The sequence below is a fragment of the Hippocampus guttulatus genome, chromosome 22 (assembly GCF_054856545.1).
Source record: "Hippocampus guttulatus isolate MCC_2025c chromosome 22, RoL_Hgut_1.0, whole genome shotgun sequence".
Classification (NCBI taxonomy): domain Eukaryota; kingdom Metazoa; phylum Chordata; class Actinopteri; order Syngnathiformes; family Syngnathidae; genus Hippocampus; species Hippocampus guttulatus.
The window spans coordinates 1,415,603-1,430,446 of NC_141282.1; the positions used below are offsets into that span (position 1 = coordinate 1,415,603).

General features: G+C 45.4%; 1 protein-coding gene across 6 annotated transcripts in view; it reads right to left on the reverse strand.

Annotated features, from left to right (window-relative positions):
* Window positions 1–14,844, reverse strand: part of sox5 (SRY-box transcription factor 5) — a 74,364-nt gene that overhangs the window by 2,781 nt on the left and 56,739 nt on the right. For 3 of the 6 annotated variants that reach the window (XM_086102975.1, XM_086102974.1, XM_086102972.1), the window contains exons 10-14: window positions 12,011–12,209; window positions 6,340–6,515; window positions 3,696–3,798; window positions 3,223–3,396; window positions 80–296 (exon numbers count right to left, since the gene is read on the reverse strand). In XM_086102975.1, coding sequence (XP_085959101.1) covers window positions 80–296; window positions 3,223–3,396; window positions 3,696–3,798; window positions 6,340–6,515; window positions 12,011–12,209 — 869 coding nt within the window. The remainder of the gene's footprint in view (window positions 1–79; window positions 297–3,222; window positions 3,397–3,695; window positions 3,799–6,339; window positions 6,516–12,010; window positions 12,210–14,844) is intronic. The other 3 variants (XM_086102978.1, XM_086102976.1, XM_086102973.1) reach the window with 3 other exon arrangements.

Sequence of the window (14,844 nt, forward strand, 5' to 3'; positions counted from 1 at the left end):
ATTTTTGGATTTTTACATGTGCATATATTGAGTATATGTGCTTTTCAGTGTGTATGCAATTTTGAGTTTCTCAACTGACCCCACACTGAAGTACTGCCTCATTTCCTGTCGCCGGGAGCGCATGATGGCCTTGTACTCGCCAATGCGCAGCTTCTTGCCGTCCACCAGGCACGTGCGCTTGGGCCGCGGCTTGTACTTGTAGTCCGGGTACTTCTCCAGATGCTGCTTGCTGAGGCGCGCCTGCTCCTCGTAGTACGGCTGCTTCTCCAGGTTGGTCATGGCTTTCCAGCGCGAGCCTTGGAAAGAGGACGGTTGTGGTAAATGTCAAAAGTGCAACAGCGAGCTCCTCAACTCACTTGAACGTGGTAAATGAATGGAATTTTGTTTTGGAATCATGTTTTTGGAATGTGGGAGGAAACCGCAGTACCCGGAGAAAACCCACGTAGGCCCGGGGAGAACATGCGAACTCCACACAGGGACTGACCTCTGCACTCTGAGGTCGACTCGCTAACCACTGGACCCACCGGGCCACCTCTCAAGACAGTATTACAGGATTATATTAACATCACCAGCAATGATGTCCTCGTCTGACATTACCCCAAGATTGTGGAGACACAAGCACAGTTCTCCCAGTAATCCCTCCCATCATTAGCATCATGGTGATTTGTATTTTCGTCACATTTTTTTCACAAATACTTCTATTTGTTTCTACTTCTATGCCCGTGGCAAAACACTCCAGTCTGTCGAGTGTGCAATTTCCCACTAAATTCCTGCCTATCCTTGATACCGAATTACAGAGACCAATTAACGGAGCAGGACAAATGGCCAATCCTTCCCGGCTAATGATGAATCGTGATTAACATACCAAAATGAGGGAGGGATGACGAGACGATCGAGATGTGACGAACAGGCTTAAATTGAGCCTGCGTGTCAGTCACCAGTGCGAATCGGATCCACTCGGGGAAAGTGGGGGTTAATGAGGGGACGGCAGGTACTCATCCGCCACTAATGAGGGTCTTTCCCGTCAGCGCAGTTTTCTTCTCGTGGATCGGAACCAAGCGTGTGTGCGCGTGGGTGCAATCTTGCGCCTGTTTCCCCCCCTAGCGCAGCCTCATATCTGGTCTGAATTTGCGCTCGACTACTGTATGTTTAATGGCTAAAAGCTGTCAGCGCTTGGCCGTTCTCATCTGTTCTGCGATCTGTTAGCAATTGAGGTCGAGAGAGATGCAGAGTGACGAGAGAGAGAGAGAGGAGGTTTATTAAAACCAGATTTCCCTGCGTTATAAAACGCTTAGGAGCTCTTTAAAATGTCAGGGCCGATCCCGGCGGTCCCGGGGAAATGTCAGGCGGCGGCGCGTTGCTTGTTTAATGCATAATGAATTATATCATCATTTGTCTGAGGCGTGTTCTCCCCGGACGTTTACACGACACCGCCGCTTGGAAGGAAATCACTGCTAGTGTGTCTTTTGGTGGATGAAGAGACGGGAAGAAGCCAGTCATTTTATTTTTATTTTTTTGTCAATGGTGAGAGGTCAGGACAAGCAAAGATACCGGCACTCGAATAGTTGCCTGTTTATTTTAATTTTTGTAGAGTTTCTCTTTGCTGCACGACCTCCAGTTGTGTATGGAGATGTGTTTCCATGTCAGTTGATTCTGCCCAAGGCCTTCAGAATCAGTTTTGCCCGAATTGGCCCACTCGGATCCTCCACTCCCCTATTCGCAATTTTTGTGCTTTCACCGCTTGGCGCTAAGCAACTATGTTGAACTGAGGGGTGGAGTTTCATTTAGTCATGCCACAGGGCTCAATTCTGGGGCCTCTGCTATTCTCACTGTATCTGCTCCCATTGGGTTCCATCTTCAGGAAACATGGTATTTCCTTCCACTGTTATGCGGGTGACTGTCAGATCTATGTCCCACTGAGCAAAAAAGTCGCTTTCTCATTAAAGCCACTCTTATCCTGCCTGGAGGAAATCAAAACTTGGATGGCACTCAATTTTTTGAATTTCAATGAAAAGAATACAGAAGGGATAGTGTTTGGTCCCAGTGGCCCCTATGCATCACATCCTGTAGACTTGGGGCCCCCTGGCTCCTAATCTTAAGTAAACAGTCTCAAACTTGGGTCTTAAAATGGACAGTGATTTTAAATTGGACCGGAAAATTGGTGCCGTTGTTCACTCCAACTTCTTTCATCTTTGGCAGCTGGCTCAAGTAAAACTTCTCCTTTTTCATGAGCACTTTGAAATAGTATATTAATGCCTTTGTCACATCCCGGCTGGATGACTGTAATGCACTTTACTTTGGAGTCACCCAATCCTCCATGAAGCGTCTCCAGTTGGTCCAGAATGCTGCTGCTTGCCTCTATACTGGTACTCGTAAGAGGGGAGCACATAACGCCTACTCTGGCATCCCTTCACTGGCTCCCTGTACATTTTAGAGTTCTTTTTAAGATCTGATTTGTTTTCAAACATTTCAATGGCCTCGCGCCACCTTTCCTCTCTGAGCTCCTCGGCCCCTACACATCTGCCTGGTGCCGCAGGTCTGCGGACCAGACACTATTAGAAGTACCAAGAACTAAACTGAGGCTCATAGGGGATCGAGCCTTTTCCGTTGCCGGTCCCTCTCTTTGGAATCACCTCCCACTGAACATTTGGCAAGCCCCCTCGCTGCCCATCTTGAAAACTATTCTTTGGCTTTTGACTCAGCATGACTCAGACTTGATCTTAGGTTTACCGTCTTGTGCTTTCTACTGTCTTTGTCATTAATTTATTGTTTTACTGTTTATTGTTGCATATATGTTATTTGCTCCACGTACAACACTTTGTATACAGCGGTGGTTGTTTTAAAGTGCTCTATAAACACAGTTGATTTGAGTTTTCTAAGAGTGAAAGAAGGTGCTTTGACGCCATATAGGCAATCACAAACCTTCCCAAATGAGCGTTAACTCCTTGCGGATTTATACTATTCCACTGCTCTTTCTGTAGAAAAGCAATTGGACCCTATTTTTTTTCTCCCTACTCTGATTTGTCAACGCAAAACCTGTTACGGTGCACTTAAATTAACAAAACAAGTCTGAAGTGATCCGTCTGTAATAGTTATAAAATCACTTTCTGTGGTATGGGTGCTGTATTTTGTTTCCATTTTTATGCTTTTTGTTTTCTAAAATTGTGACGTGATCGTTGTGGTACGAAGACTCTATTAAAAGGAGTGCGTGCGTGCGTTTACCGAGGATTTTGCTGATGTTGGAGTTGTGCATGTCGGGAAAGGCTTGCAGAATCTTCCTCCGCTCGTCCTTTGCCCACACCATGAACGCATTCATGGGCCGCTTGATGTGAGGCTCGCTGCTGCCGCGACCCCGGGCCTCGCGGAATATCCGAGAGTCGGACACGCTCGGGGAGCCTAGAAAAAAAATCAAAAAAAGAGAAGGGAGAGTTTGAGAGCAAGCAGACAGTAGATTTTGACCTTTTCGCAATGGTAGAAGACAACGCTAATTTAAACACAGGGACGCCCAGGTGTGTCAAAAACTCCAGGTGGCGCCACAGTCACTATTTTAGCTATAGTAGACGATTGGGTTGGCTCGTAAAATGACATATTGCATATTCGTGATACTCCCTCCCATTATGAAATGTTCCGCTCGCACTTCTATCCGCCAACATGCACGCCACACGCTCGCCCCGTTTACGCGGTGGCGCGTTTACCGTCAGAGTCGCCGCTCATGGTGAAGTCCAGCATGGCGTGGCTGAACTTGTCCTCGGCCTGCTGCTTCAGCTGTTGGCTCAGACTCTCCAAGGCCGCCTTGTCCTGCACACACAAGGCCCGGGAGTCAGCGTGTGGAGTGGGTTTTCTCTGGGTACTCTCCGGTTTCCCTCCCACATTCCAAAAAAACCCTGCATGGTAGGTTCATTGGAACACTGTAAATTGTCCCTCGGTGCGAGTGTTCATGGTTGTTTGTTGATGTGTGTGCCCTGCGACTGGCCGGCAACATGTTCCGAGCGTACCCCGCCTGCGTCCCGCAGACAGCTGGGATGGGTTCCCGCACACCCACGCGTGAGGAAAGACAGCTCAGATAATGGATGGATGGATCAGGAGAGTGAGTGATTGAGTGAGTCAGAGAGTGGCTCTGCAATCAAGCTAATTGTCCAAAAAGCGCGTGCGGGCATGTTTTCAACGCTCCATGTTTGAATGTTGACGGCAATTTTGGATTTGCAGCTCGCGCGGGGTCGACGCATTAGAGGCGACAGCGAGGTTGCGCCGCGCGGCGCCCCTGGGTATTTATTGCAGCCAATAAAAGCCTGATTTACTGCACATTTACATGCTTAATGTGCGCTGGAACTTGACGACGCACACCCATTTTAGTTTTTTTTTTTTTACAGTTTAATTATATGATGACGAGTGGGAAGCAACCCGGTGTTGTCTTGTCGAACAACCTTCCCAAAAGTCTCCATTTAGACATGACCTGAACAAAGCTGGCTGCCGAGATGGAGCGCAGGCAGAGTGCTAATCACATGCTGTGTGTTTAGCGCAAAAACATTTTCATTGTTGGCGATAACTTTGCACCACATTTCCACTTGAATGGAGACGAGAGCCATTTATCGCTCTCGAGTCATCTACGGAGAGATTTGGAAGAATTATCTGCATGCCAAACGAGTGATCGGACCTCATTGCCGAGGGAGGGAAAAAAAAAGGACATAATGTCTTGCACACGCTCAGATATTAAGATTAAATGCGATGACACACACACACACACACGCCCGCGCACAGCTTTTGTACGGGAAGGGGGATGAAGAGGGAGACAGAGTGGATGGCAGCCTAGTCTGACATTAAGCCCCAGCGCCGTACACGAGAAAAGTGGATTGAGCGGCTGACACGGGCGCCGAGACACAAAGTAGCGACAAAACTAATCCCTCCCGGAGTGTCAGAGATGACTCTGTTGTCGCCGGGCCGGGCGCTCGGGCGGCGAGGCTTGACGCCGGGGGCCGGCGGCACAGAGCCAGCAAAGGGGGCGGCGGACGGAGCAGAAGGAAATCATCGCAGGCGTCGCTTTGAATTCAGGCACCAAAAAAAAATATAAGAATAAAGCGACCGATGCCAGCGACATATCGTGACAGCCAGCGCAAATCATTGTTTTTCCACTAGATGGCAGAAGCTACATAATTCACCTCATCCCGAGACACGGTTATGTCTTTTTGGTGAATTTTTTTGGGGGGGCGGACACTGATCTAGTGACAAATTAAGGAGGGTAAATAAGTAAATGTCGCTTTTAGCATGCTTTGCTCCGCCTGCACGCCTGTGTGAGTGTACACATAACGTTTTCTCCATGCACCAGCCATGCGACAACCCGATATGTTTAACAAATGACCACAATTTAGCCACGCTGCCGAGGAGCCGGCACCCTCACTTTGCATTAATGTCCCGCGGATGCTCTGTGTTGACACACACACACACACACACACACACACACACGCCTCAATTACATACTCAGAAGTGTACCTTACCCGGCACTATTTAGCCTCAGCACTTGAAACAAATAAACAATTTAAAAAAAGTTGTATTCAAAAGAACACGCTTTTTAATTTTATTGCAAATGTATTTCAAAAATGTCAGCAAAATTACTTGCATAAATGTATCGAAAATACTGTAGTGTTTGTGTGTTAGGTGCCTTTAAGAGTGGGCCTATTGGGGTGATTGTGCTGAGCCGGCGTGTGAGTGTCTGGATGTGAGCTGCGGCCAACAGCAGCTCCTGTGCAAGTGTGCGCATTGGATTTATGCATTTTGCTGATCTCTCCCGCCCCGTGTTCAGGAAATCTCTGAAAAGTGCAGGGTCACTATAGCGTTATTTTCTCACATGTCGTCGTGTTACTTGAAATCATCAAAAAAACATGCGCACGGTGTGCGTATTCTATTGTTCTATACCTTGGCGGACGAAGTTCATCCAATCCAAAATCTAATATGCTTAAAGTGCGGAAAGCGTTGGTGAAAAAAGGCAAAATCTTTTTTTTTGATTTTATGAAGGTTGGTGAAAGTCAAGTTTAGATATGAACATATATTAGTACCGCATGTTTTTATATTATACAATACTACATCATACAGTGGGAATTTTGTCATTACACGGAGGCTGAAACAGATTAATGGCATTGCCATTCATTTCAGTAGGGAATGTCGATTTGAGAAATGAATGAATGAATAATTGGGAGATTTTCTTTTAAAATAATGACTCGTATCAGTTATCGATATTGGGCCTTATTTTAAGGTACTGGGCACTTGTATCAAGTCCTCCTGAGGTGAAATAATGGTCCTCCATGCATTTCTGCGTCGCCGTTGTCTTTTAAAACATTTTTTTACCTTATCGGAGCGTCCGTTGTTGAGTCCGAGGCTGCTGACGGCCGCCACCTTGGCGTCGAGCACCTGCTGCTCCCTCTTGAGCTGCTCCTTCATCTGGCGGGCCTCGGCAAAGGCCTTGGTCACGGCCTCGTGGTCATTCAGGTAGGCTCCCGAAGACAGCGACGACAGCAAGTCTGCTGGGACGGCAACAAAGCGGCCAGGACGACGATTATTATATGTTTGCGTCATCTTTTTTTGTTTGTTTTTTTCGCAGGGAATGTTTGGACTTGCGCTTTTAATGACGTGAACGTAATTCACATTTGGCGCTGTATGTTTACGTTCAAGGGAGGAGGCAGGGGTTTTTTCAGCCAGAATAAATCTTCCTTTTTGCCACGAGGTAAAGACATTAGCATACACTCGAAAGGGAGGGGAACTGAGTGTGAGTCAGAATGCGCCCCAAACTGGCATGGCTTCAAGCTGCCTCCATCCATACCTGCCTTCAGACTCAAGCATGTCCAAATGTGCATTCAGCTAAAAAGAATTATAAAAATTTAAAATCTTTAATTACACTTCCCCACGCAATCTGAGTGGGTCGATGTCCGGAGGGACAGCCAGGTAACCCCACAAAGTTCCCTATCACATACAATTCGCCACTAACAAAGCGCCGCTGCTGGTTTATAGGGTCTTTATCTGCACTAAGCCCCCCCCCCCCCCCCCCGTGCTAATGCCATCTCAGGCCAGATTACTGGCTTCAGATTGGTAATGACAGCGCCGTGAACTCTTTTAGAAGTCGGGGAAATCTGGACGTGAAAGGGGCCGAAAGAAGGAAGGTGATGGAATCGAGTGGCAGTCAATTTTAATCTCAATTAAAAAAAAAAAAGAGAGAGGAGGGAGGTATTCTTCTACACTTCAGTGGGTGGGTGTGTTCCAATGACATTGATGCCAAGCATCCAGACAAGTGCATGTGACCCAGATAGAGTGGGAGGGTTCTATTTCACTCACACACATTTTCCCCTTCTAAATCTCTCCCGACAGGCGAATAGCATTTTGGACCACAAAAGCGCTCCCGACAGGACAGTCGCGGGTTGGGGGGCTTTAGTGAGGGTGACAAATACTCAGCAAAAAAAAAAAAAAAAAAAAAAGTGTTTGAAATTGAAGGCAGTGACAGGCCTTCAATTTAACTTGAGATGGGAAGATTGATACGTGGAGAGAGAAAGAGAGAGACGTGCCTACGGGTCTGTTAGGCCAGAAAATGATGGCTGGAAAGAAGTTGACATCTTCGTGGACCTCAATCCCGTTATACCTGACCATATTCATAGTCATACATGACTTTGAAACTTAGCTTGTAGCCGACGTGTGCACATTTTGAGCATGACTTCTCTGATCCACTGTTAAAGGACACTTTGATTCTGTCCTCTTTCATCTCAAACTGCTTCAAACAACAAAGCGTGTGACGGAAAAGTGGTTAGGACTGCACGACTGTCCGAGTTTTATGTTATGTGTTGTGTTTATTATTTTACTTTATGTTAACTGTTTTGTTAAGCGCTTTGTTACAGCTGCCGCTGTTGTGAAAGCGCTATATAAATCAGCATGTATTGTATTGTATTGTATTGTATATTAGGACGATTTATTTGGTTACCGTATGTTCCGCACTATAAGGCGTCTCGGAGGCGCACCTTCAATGAATGGCCTATTTGAAAACTGTTTTCATGTCTCAGGCGCACCGCATTATAAAGCGCATCGAGTAAAAGCCACAATAGTGGCTGCGGTTGCGTTATGCATCCACTAGATGGAGCTACGCTAAAGGGAATACAGTAATAATAATAATATTACATTTTATTTATAAGCGCCTTTCACAACACTCAAGGGCACTTTACAATCAAGAGCAAAAACACTAAAACCACATCCAATACAGATTTCATTATTTAGAGCTTTCACACCGCTGCAGCTGTCACGAAGCGCTTACGTAACATCTAAAATACGACGTCCCAGAAATCAGAATATTGATCCATGTATAAGGCCCATCCGATTATAAGGCTTTCAGAGATGTTCACTTGGACGCACTCTTGGTTTTCAAGAAAATGCTTTGAGGTGCACCTTATAGTGCGGAAAATACGGTATTGTCGTTGAAATGCATGGAAAACGGGCATCCGTTCCTGACGTATTACAGCAGCTCCTATATTTTGTTCTTCTACTTATTCCTTTCATAACTTTGCTGCTGTGAATTGGGAATGTCTCCATTGTGAGACTTATAAAGGTTTTCTTATCTTATCTTGCATAAGCAGTAATACTATGAGGGTTGAACTAGGCAAGGCAGCTTCATTTTTATAGTGCATTTCATGCACAAGGTAATGTGCTTCAAAACAATGTGCTTCACATAGTTACAAACAATATATGAAGGCAAATTAATTGAAGACTTAAAAAAAAAGAATTAAAGACATTTACAGCAACATCCAGAAATAAACAGTCGTTTACTAAAATGACGAAAAGAACCTACAGCGCAAGCCTGTGATTTTGGAAAAATTGATGATGCAAATGCTCGAAAAGATCTCAATCCTGGGTATGAAGGAACCAAAAAGCAGTTTCAACCTGAATTTCAAAGCATTTACGCTTGCAGTGAACTTCAGTTCTGCTGGCCTGCAGCACAACCGCCAAATGCTGATACACCATGTTTGCTTTGAACTCTGGGCTCCACTAACTGATCAAAGTCTACTGACCTCAGAACCCTTGCAGGGTTTCTATTCCATGAGCATTTCTGTTTTGTACTCAGGGCTGAAGCCATTCAGTGATTTTATAGATCAATAGAAGATTTTAAATGAGGAGGGGGAAAAAATGGCCTCGTCTTCCACAAATATGACCAAAATGCTGCCCATAAAACGCTATGGTTAACCTCAGAAATTCTACTGTAACAAAAATCACAATGACCTCCGGTTCACTTTTTTCCTTGTTTCACCCCCCCCCCCCCCCCCACACACACACGTCAACAAACCCACGGCTGCATCAAAACGAGCACATCTAGACTCTTTTCCAATTTGTCCGGCACTCCAATCCCCTCTGAACCTGCAACAAGAACCCTAATACGCCTTCAAACCGGAGTAACAAATGCGCTGGTGACCGGCTAAACTCGCCGGCAACAGATGGGGCCCGCGGCGGCGGCGGCTCATCACAAAAGCATCCGAATATTCCACGGGGGATCACGCGCAAACTTTAAACACTGTAATCCATTTTTCCCCCACCGAACAAAAAACATCTGGGACTGCAAATCCACTAATCTGATATTAAATCCTCAGATTTGTTGAAAAACAGTGAGATTAGCCAAGAAGTCAGATGAAGGGGGGGGGGGGCATAGCGGGGGGAGGGGGGATTGACGGCCTATTGCACATGGGAGGAGTGATTGTGTTTGAGCGTTTGAGTTGTGCGTGTGCATGTGTGCTGTCATTGTGTCATTAGCGCTGAGTGTTTGCGCTGTCCTGGCTCATGTAAGAGGCTTGTCTAATCTCATTGGTGATACCTCCTGTCTGTCATACATGCCTCGCTTTATTATTCCCCCGCTGCAAAAAAAAAAAAAATTGAAGGGTGTTAATCCCCCTTCCATCTTTCGACCCTCCCCCATCTCCACTTCATGTCTCTCTGTCTCTTTCAGTCACTAATAAACACATAACAATGCAGCAGGCCCCGAAGGCAAATAGTGACACGGAGGAAGGGGAGGAAAAAAAAACACGCACACACAAACACACTAATTATAGCCTGTTACATATGTGAAGTATTTGAACTCTCAGCACGGCGTGACAAATGGATTAAGCGCACAAAACGGTGATTCATTGATGTCATATTTCACGTGCGCGTGTGAGGGCGCATATGGTCGGGGATGATTACGCCAGCGACAATGGCGACGCTCGCAAGCAAAGGGGGTGCTATTTCGGTCCGTTGGGGTGCCAGCAGCACATCCAGGAATGTCGGATAAAAAAAAAAAAGGAAAAAAATATATATATATGGATTCATCTCTGCGTGGCTCAAGCCAGACAATTCGTGATGCGCGTCATGGCAGCATCACAAAAACAAATGCGTCGGATCAACGCAATACAGTGAACCCCCGTAGAGTCACAATTTTATTTTTGTTCTCTATTTTCAACTTATTTTGTTTGTTTGTTTTTTCAATTTTCAGGGATTTTTTTTCTTGTTTTTAGAATTTGTTGGATTGTAATTTTCACTTTTTAAATTAAAATATATAGAAATACTGTATATATTATTATAAAATTTATAATTTTTTAATTATAATTTTCAATTATTGTTCCCCCTAAACCCCTCCCATTTTTTTAATAGACGGCAATTAAATGCGTAGTTTCAACTGTGCACCATTTATGTACACAAACAACAACAACAAAATATTTTTTCTGTGAGTGTGACTCGACTGTTGAGGCATTCGCATTTAAAATTTTGGAATTAGCATTCGTGGGTGGAAACCTGACACTCTATGTCCAAATATGGTGAATGTAATCTTTTTTACAATTGTTTCATCAATTTTACTAATTATTAACCACTCCAAGCTTCTTCCTCAATGCACTTGAAAGTGTGGCTATTTTTTTCGCTCAGCGAAAATTTGATTTGCTTCTTTGCTATTTGTGTAAGCTTGTTTGGTTAAAAACGGATCACTGTTATGATTTGGCGAAGAAGGGAGCGGGTCAGCCACGAATATAAGTGTGTACAGATTCATTCATGACCATTGTCAACTCCTTGTCATGATGAGCGAAAAATTCATGAGGAATTAACCCACCCTCTCAAAATGGTGTGTAATTGCCTTATAGAGATCACAAGATGGCGGCAAAGCTAAATTTTTGTCTAAAAGAAGCTTTTCAACTCATTTCAACAGTTATTTGAAACCAAGATGCTGCAATATTTTCAATGCTTGCCCCTTCCTAACTTCAAATGTTCATAAACCAAGGTAATATTTCACATTGAAGCAAATGGAAATGCGATTAATCTGTTCCAGCTCCAAAACGAAGTTATACTTTTTTTGAACCGTGTTAAAAAGAAATACAATGCAACATATAAATAAGTGAAAACACCCTATTATGAGAAAATAAAACCAAACACATGATAAAATATGATTTAATAATATTTAATATTCATATATTATTCTTAAATATTATTTAATAATAATATATTATTAAATATTATTGCTCTTTAACACAGCGAGGTTTTTTTTTTTGCATGGACCTTCACCATGAATCATTCTCTCCAAATTTGTTTTGACCATTGTTTTTATAATTTCCACTTTTCTTCGGGGTCCGTTCTGATAGTTTCGTGCTTTCTTGACTTGCTTGGCAAACGTTCGCCATGTCAACACGGGACCTACTTCTGCATTCATTCAGAGAACGTGGCTGTTTTTGGCCATCTGCGATTGGGTGAACGTATTGTACGTCAGCGGCACTTCCGCCTGGCGACAGCATGCACCCACGGCTATTTTGACATGATTACGCCGACATTACCCGTTTGCTTTCTGAATTAAAGAGACGCCGCATTTCAATAAAGATTTCAACGACAATGAAATGAATGTCGGACTTCTGTTAGGCTACTCCGTCATTCACAAACGATATTAGATTTGGAATTGGGTGATGAAGGATGCGGAGGTGAAACTTGGGCCTCGCTTTTGTTTCTGTGTGGCAAGTGTATCTAAATAGTGTTCACCAACCTATTGAGCTGACTCTGGCCGGAGGTCCTCCGATGCTGGAGGGGGCGACACTATGCTTCATGGAGCCGGCGGGGCCCAGCTTGGCGGCGGCGGCAGCGGCAGCATGGACCTGTGGGGAAGTTGGGGGGGAGTTGGGTGACTTGCTCTCTGATGCCTTAGGCTTGGCCGACAGGTTCAGTGGCTGTGCACCCTCACTGTCCTGCAAAAACCAAAACAGCACAGTGTCGCCCGCTGTGACTAGAAATTTGGGAGCGGGAGGCGGACCTTCTTGCCCATGCACAGCAACGTAAGGCAAGTCTGGCTGGACAGATGATTCGGTGCATGCCACTGCCCAAACAGCTTCATCACAAGGTCGGATAAATGGGACATTCTGCTTCAAACCGCTGACGTTCTCATGCAAAGTTCAGCAGCGGGCAAGCCGCCCTTCCAATGGGAAGGGATGATTGTGCACATGCCGCATGCAGGCAGGCAGGCCTTTGGTCAACATGCACAAAGATGTTCCGTTCCTTGAACCCCCCCCCCCCCCCCCCCCACACTGAATGACGTCTCATGGGCAAATATCAGCAGCTTGACACGTCCGCGCCGCAGCACTAAGCTTGTTCTTAGAATTACAGCGTCATCCTCCCAACCGGTCCGTCACAATTTTACCCGTGCGTTTGAATCGCGACGTTTCAACGGCAGCCAGCTCGGTGTTTCTATATTTTAAGTGCATCCGCGGCACAATGATAACCTCAAACAAGCATGAAATGAATCAACGTGTCCACCACCAACAAGACACGACACCCACGGGCTGGGTGTCATCACGTTTGTCGTCACGACAACGTCACCCCTGCTGTTGACATAATCCGATAGGGACGGGAAGGATGCAAATCACCCCGCGTGATTAAAAATGCCACCGTTAGAAAGTAGACTTGAGTTCAAACGTGACTTTTTTTTTTCTTGTACAGTAATTAGTTGAATTGCTGGTTAGGCCGAGCCACAATACAATACAGTGGATTCAAATCTGTATTGAGTGAAAAGGGGAGCGAGCCGGGGGTATATATCCACTCGTTCAGACCGACTTTCAGCGATTGCCATTCCTTAAGCCTTATGAGCCCCTCACAACTCAATTAAGTCCTTCCAATTAAGACCCCTCCTCCCCCGCATGAGTACATGGCTGCATGTGAACACCATTTTGGAAGAGGATGCGCTGAGGCCTAACCGGATTGTCCTTCATTAGGGAGGGTCCTCTGTAAATCGACCCCCCCCCAACAAAGATTCCTTTAGTGAGACAAAGGGCCGAGGAGAGAACAGAGAAGAGTAGGGGATGCGGGGGGGGGGGCATAACAAGTGAGCGAGGATCTTCTCAATCCTGACCCATATTACAGTGGGCTTTGGCTTGGGGAGTGCATTTGAATATTTATTACAAATAAGATAATGCCTCTGCCTCTTGTGCAGTGGATGGCGGGGGGGGGGGGGGATCTCCCTGAGCCAAGCCAAATCCGATGGTGGGAATGTGGCCAACCTGCATTATGCCACTGTGGAGGAATTAGTTGAGACAGTCAAGCTGAGAGGCTTGGACCGACTTGTTGTGCGTACGAGTGTGCGTGAGACATTGTTCAACAAGCTCTAAGTCTTACGCGTGCGCGCGTGTGTGTATGTGTGAGGCCTACGAAGCCTCTGGAAAGCTTGGAATGTCGAATTAATACAATTGCTTTTGTGTCTCCCTTGGCTGATGAAACGGTTTCAAGCTTCGAGACCCAAAACATGTCTGTGTTTTTATGTGTGGCAGCCATATGCAGAATTATTGCACCAGCCCTCCCGCCCACTCCGCCTTCACTAGACTGGACATGAATTGAAGCGTCTTATCTACAGTGAAACTCCTCTACGACGAAATCATGTTTGCAGCAAGAACTTTTTCCCAACAGGGGACTTTTCACTGTAGCAAATTTGATAACAGAGAAAAAGATTTCGTATACTGGAATAGTGGGACTTTTCGTCGTAGAGGGAGCAGAAAAGTGGGAATGGCTTTCTGCATGAACATTTTTTCACACTCGGGGTTATTTTCGCCCATGTAGGTTTCGTTGTAGAGGAGTTTCACTGTAATTGTATTTGAATGCCTTCTGATGCATTTGAGAGTTTATATCAGTTTGCGTTACGACTGCGCAAAAAAAAAGTTTAAATTGTGTGGAAAAATTGTGTATACTAGTTTTCAGCTTTCTCTGCATCATAAATAATCAAAACGGTTATTCTTATTTGGAATGAGTTTGGATTCTTGCGTCTATTAATTGTCGGTGGCTTGAATAAGACGTGAAGAGATTGAGAATGACATCAAGTTTGGCACGAAAAGGATTGGACTGTAGGGGGCGGCACAGTAAATCAATTGGGGGGGCCCTCGAATGCCCCCCCCCCATGACACAGACCCTGTATCAAGATTTTGTATTTACATTTTGTCACATGCATTTATACAGCAAAGAATGGTGGGATTTGATCATTAATAATTTGATACTTAATTTTTTTTAATCAGACATGCAAGTAAATTTTTCAAAAAATAGATTTCGGGACACACGTCTCCGATTCAAATTTGCCGTCAACCAGTGTAACCTTTAATTAGGTCACCAGCGTCGTGACAGCACAGCAGCCGGTTTCGTCCGCTCCACGCGGCACGGGCGCCACACATCCAAAGAGGCACTCTTGCGTCGCAGAATTCCGCATGTATGCCGCAGTGATTTGTGCTTGTGTCTGTTCGTGTGCCACGCTTAGCCTTCTTCAACACCTGCGCGCGCGTGCCCGCGTGCGCACGCGCCAGTGTCTCACCCGAGGGTAAAAGCACTTTAGCGATGTGTGCCTGAGTC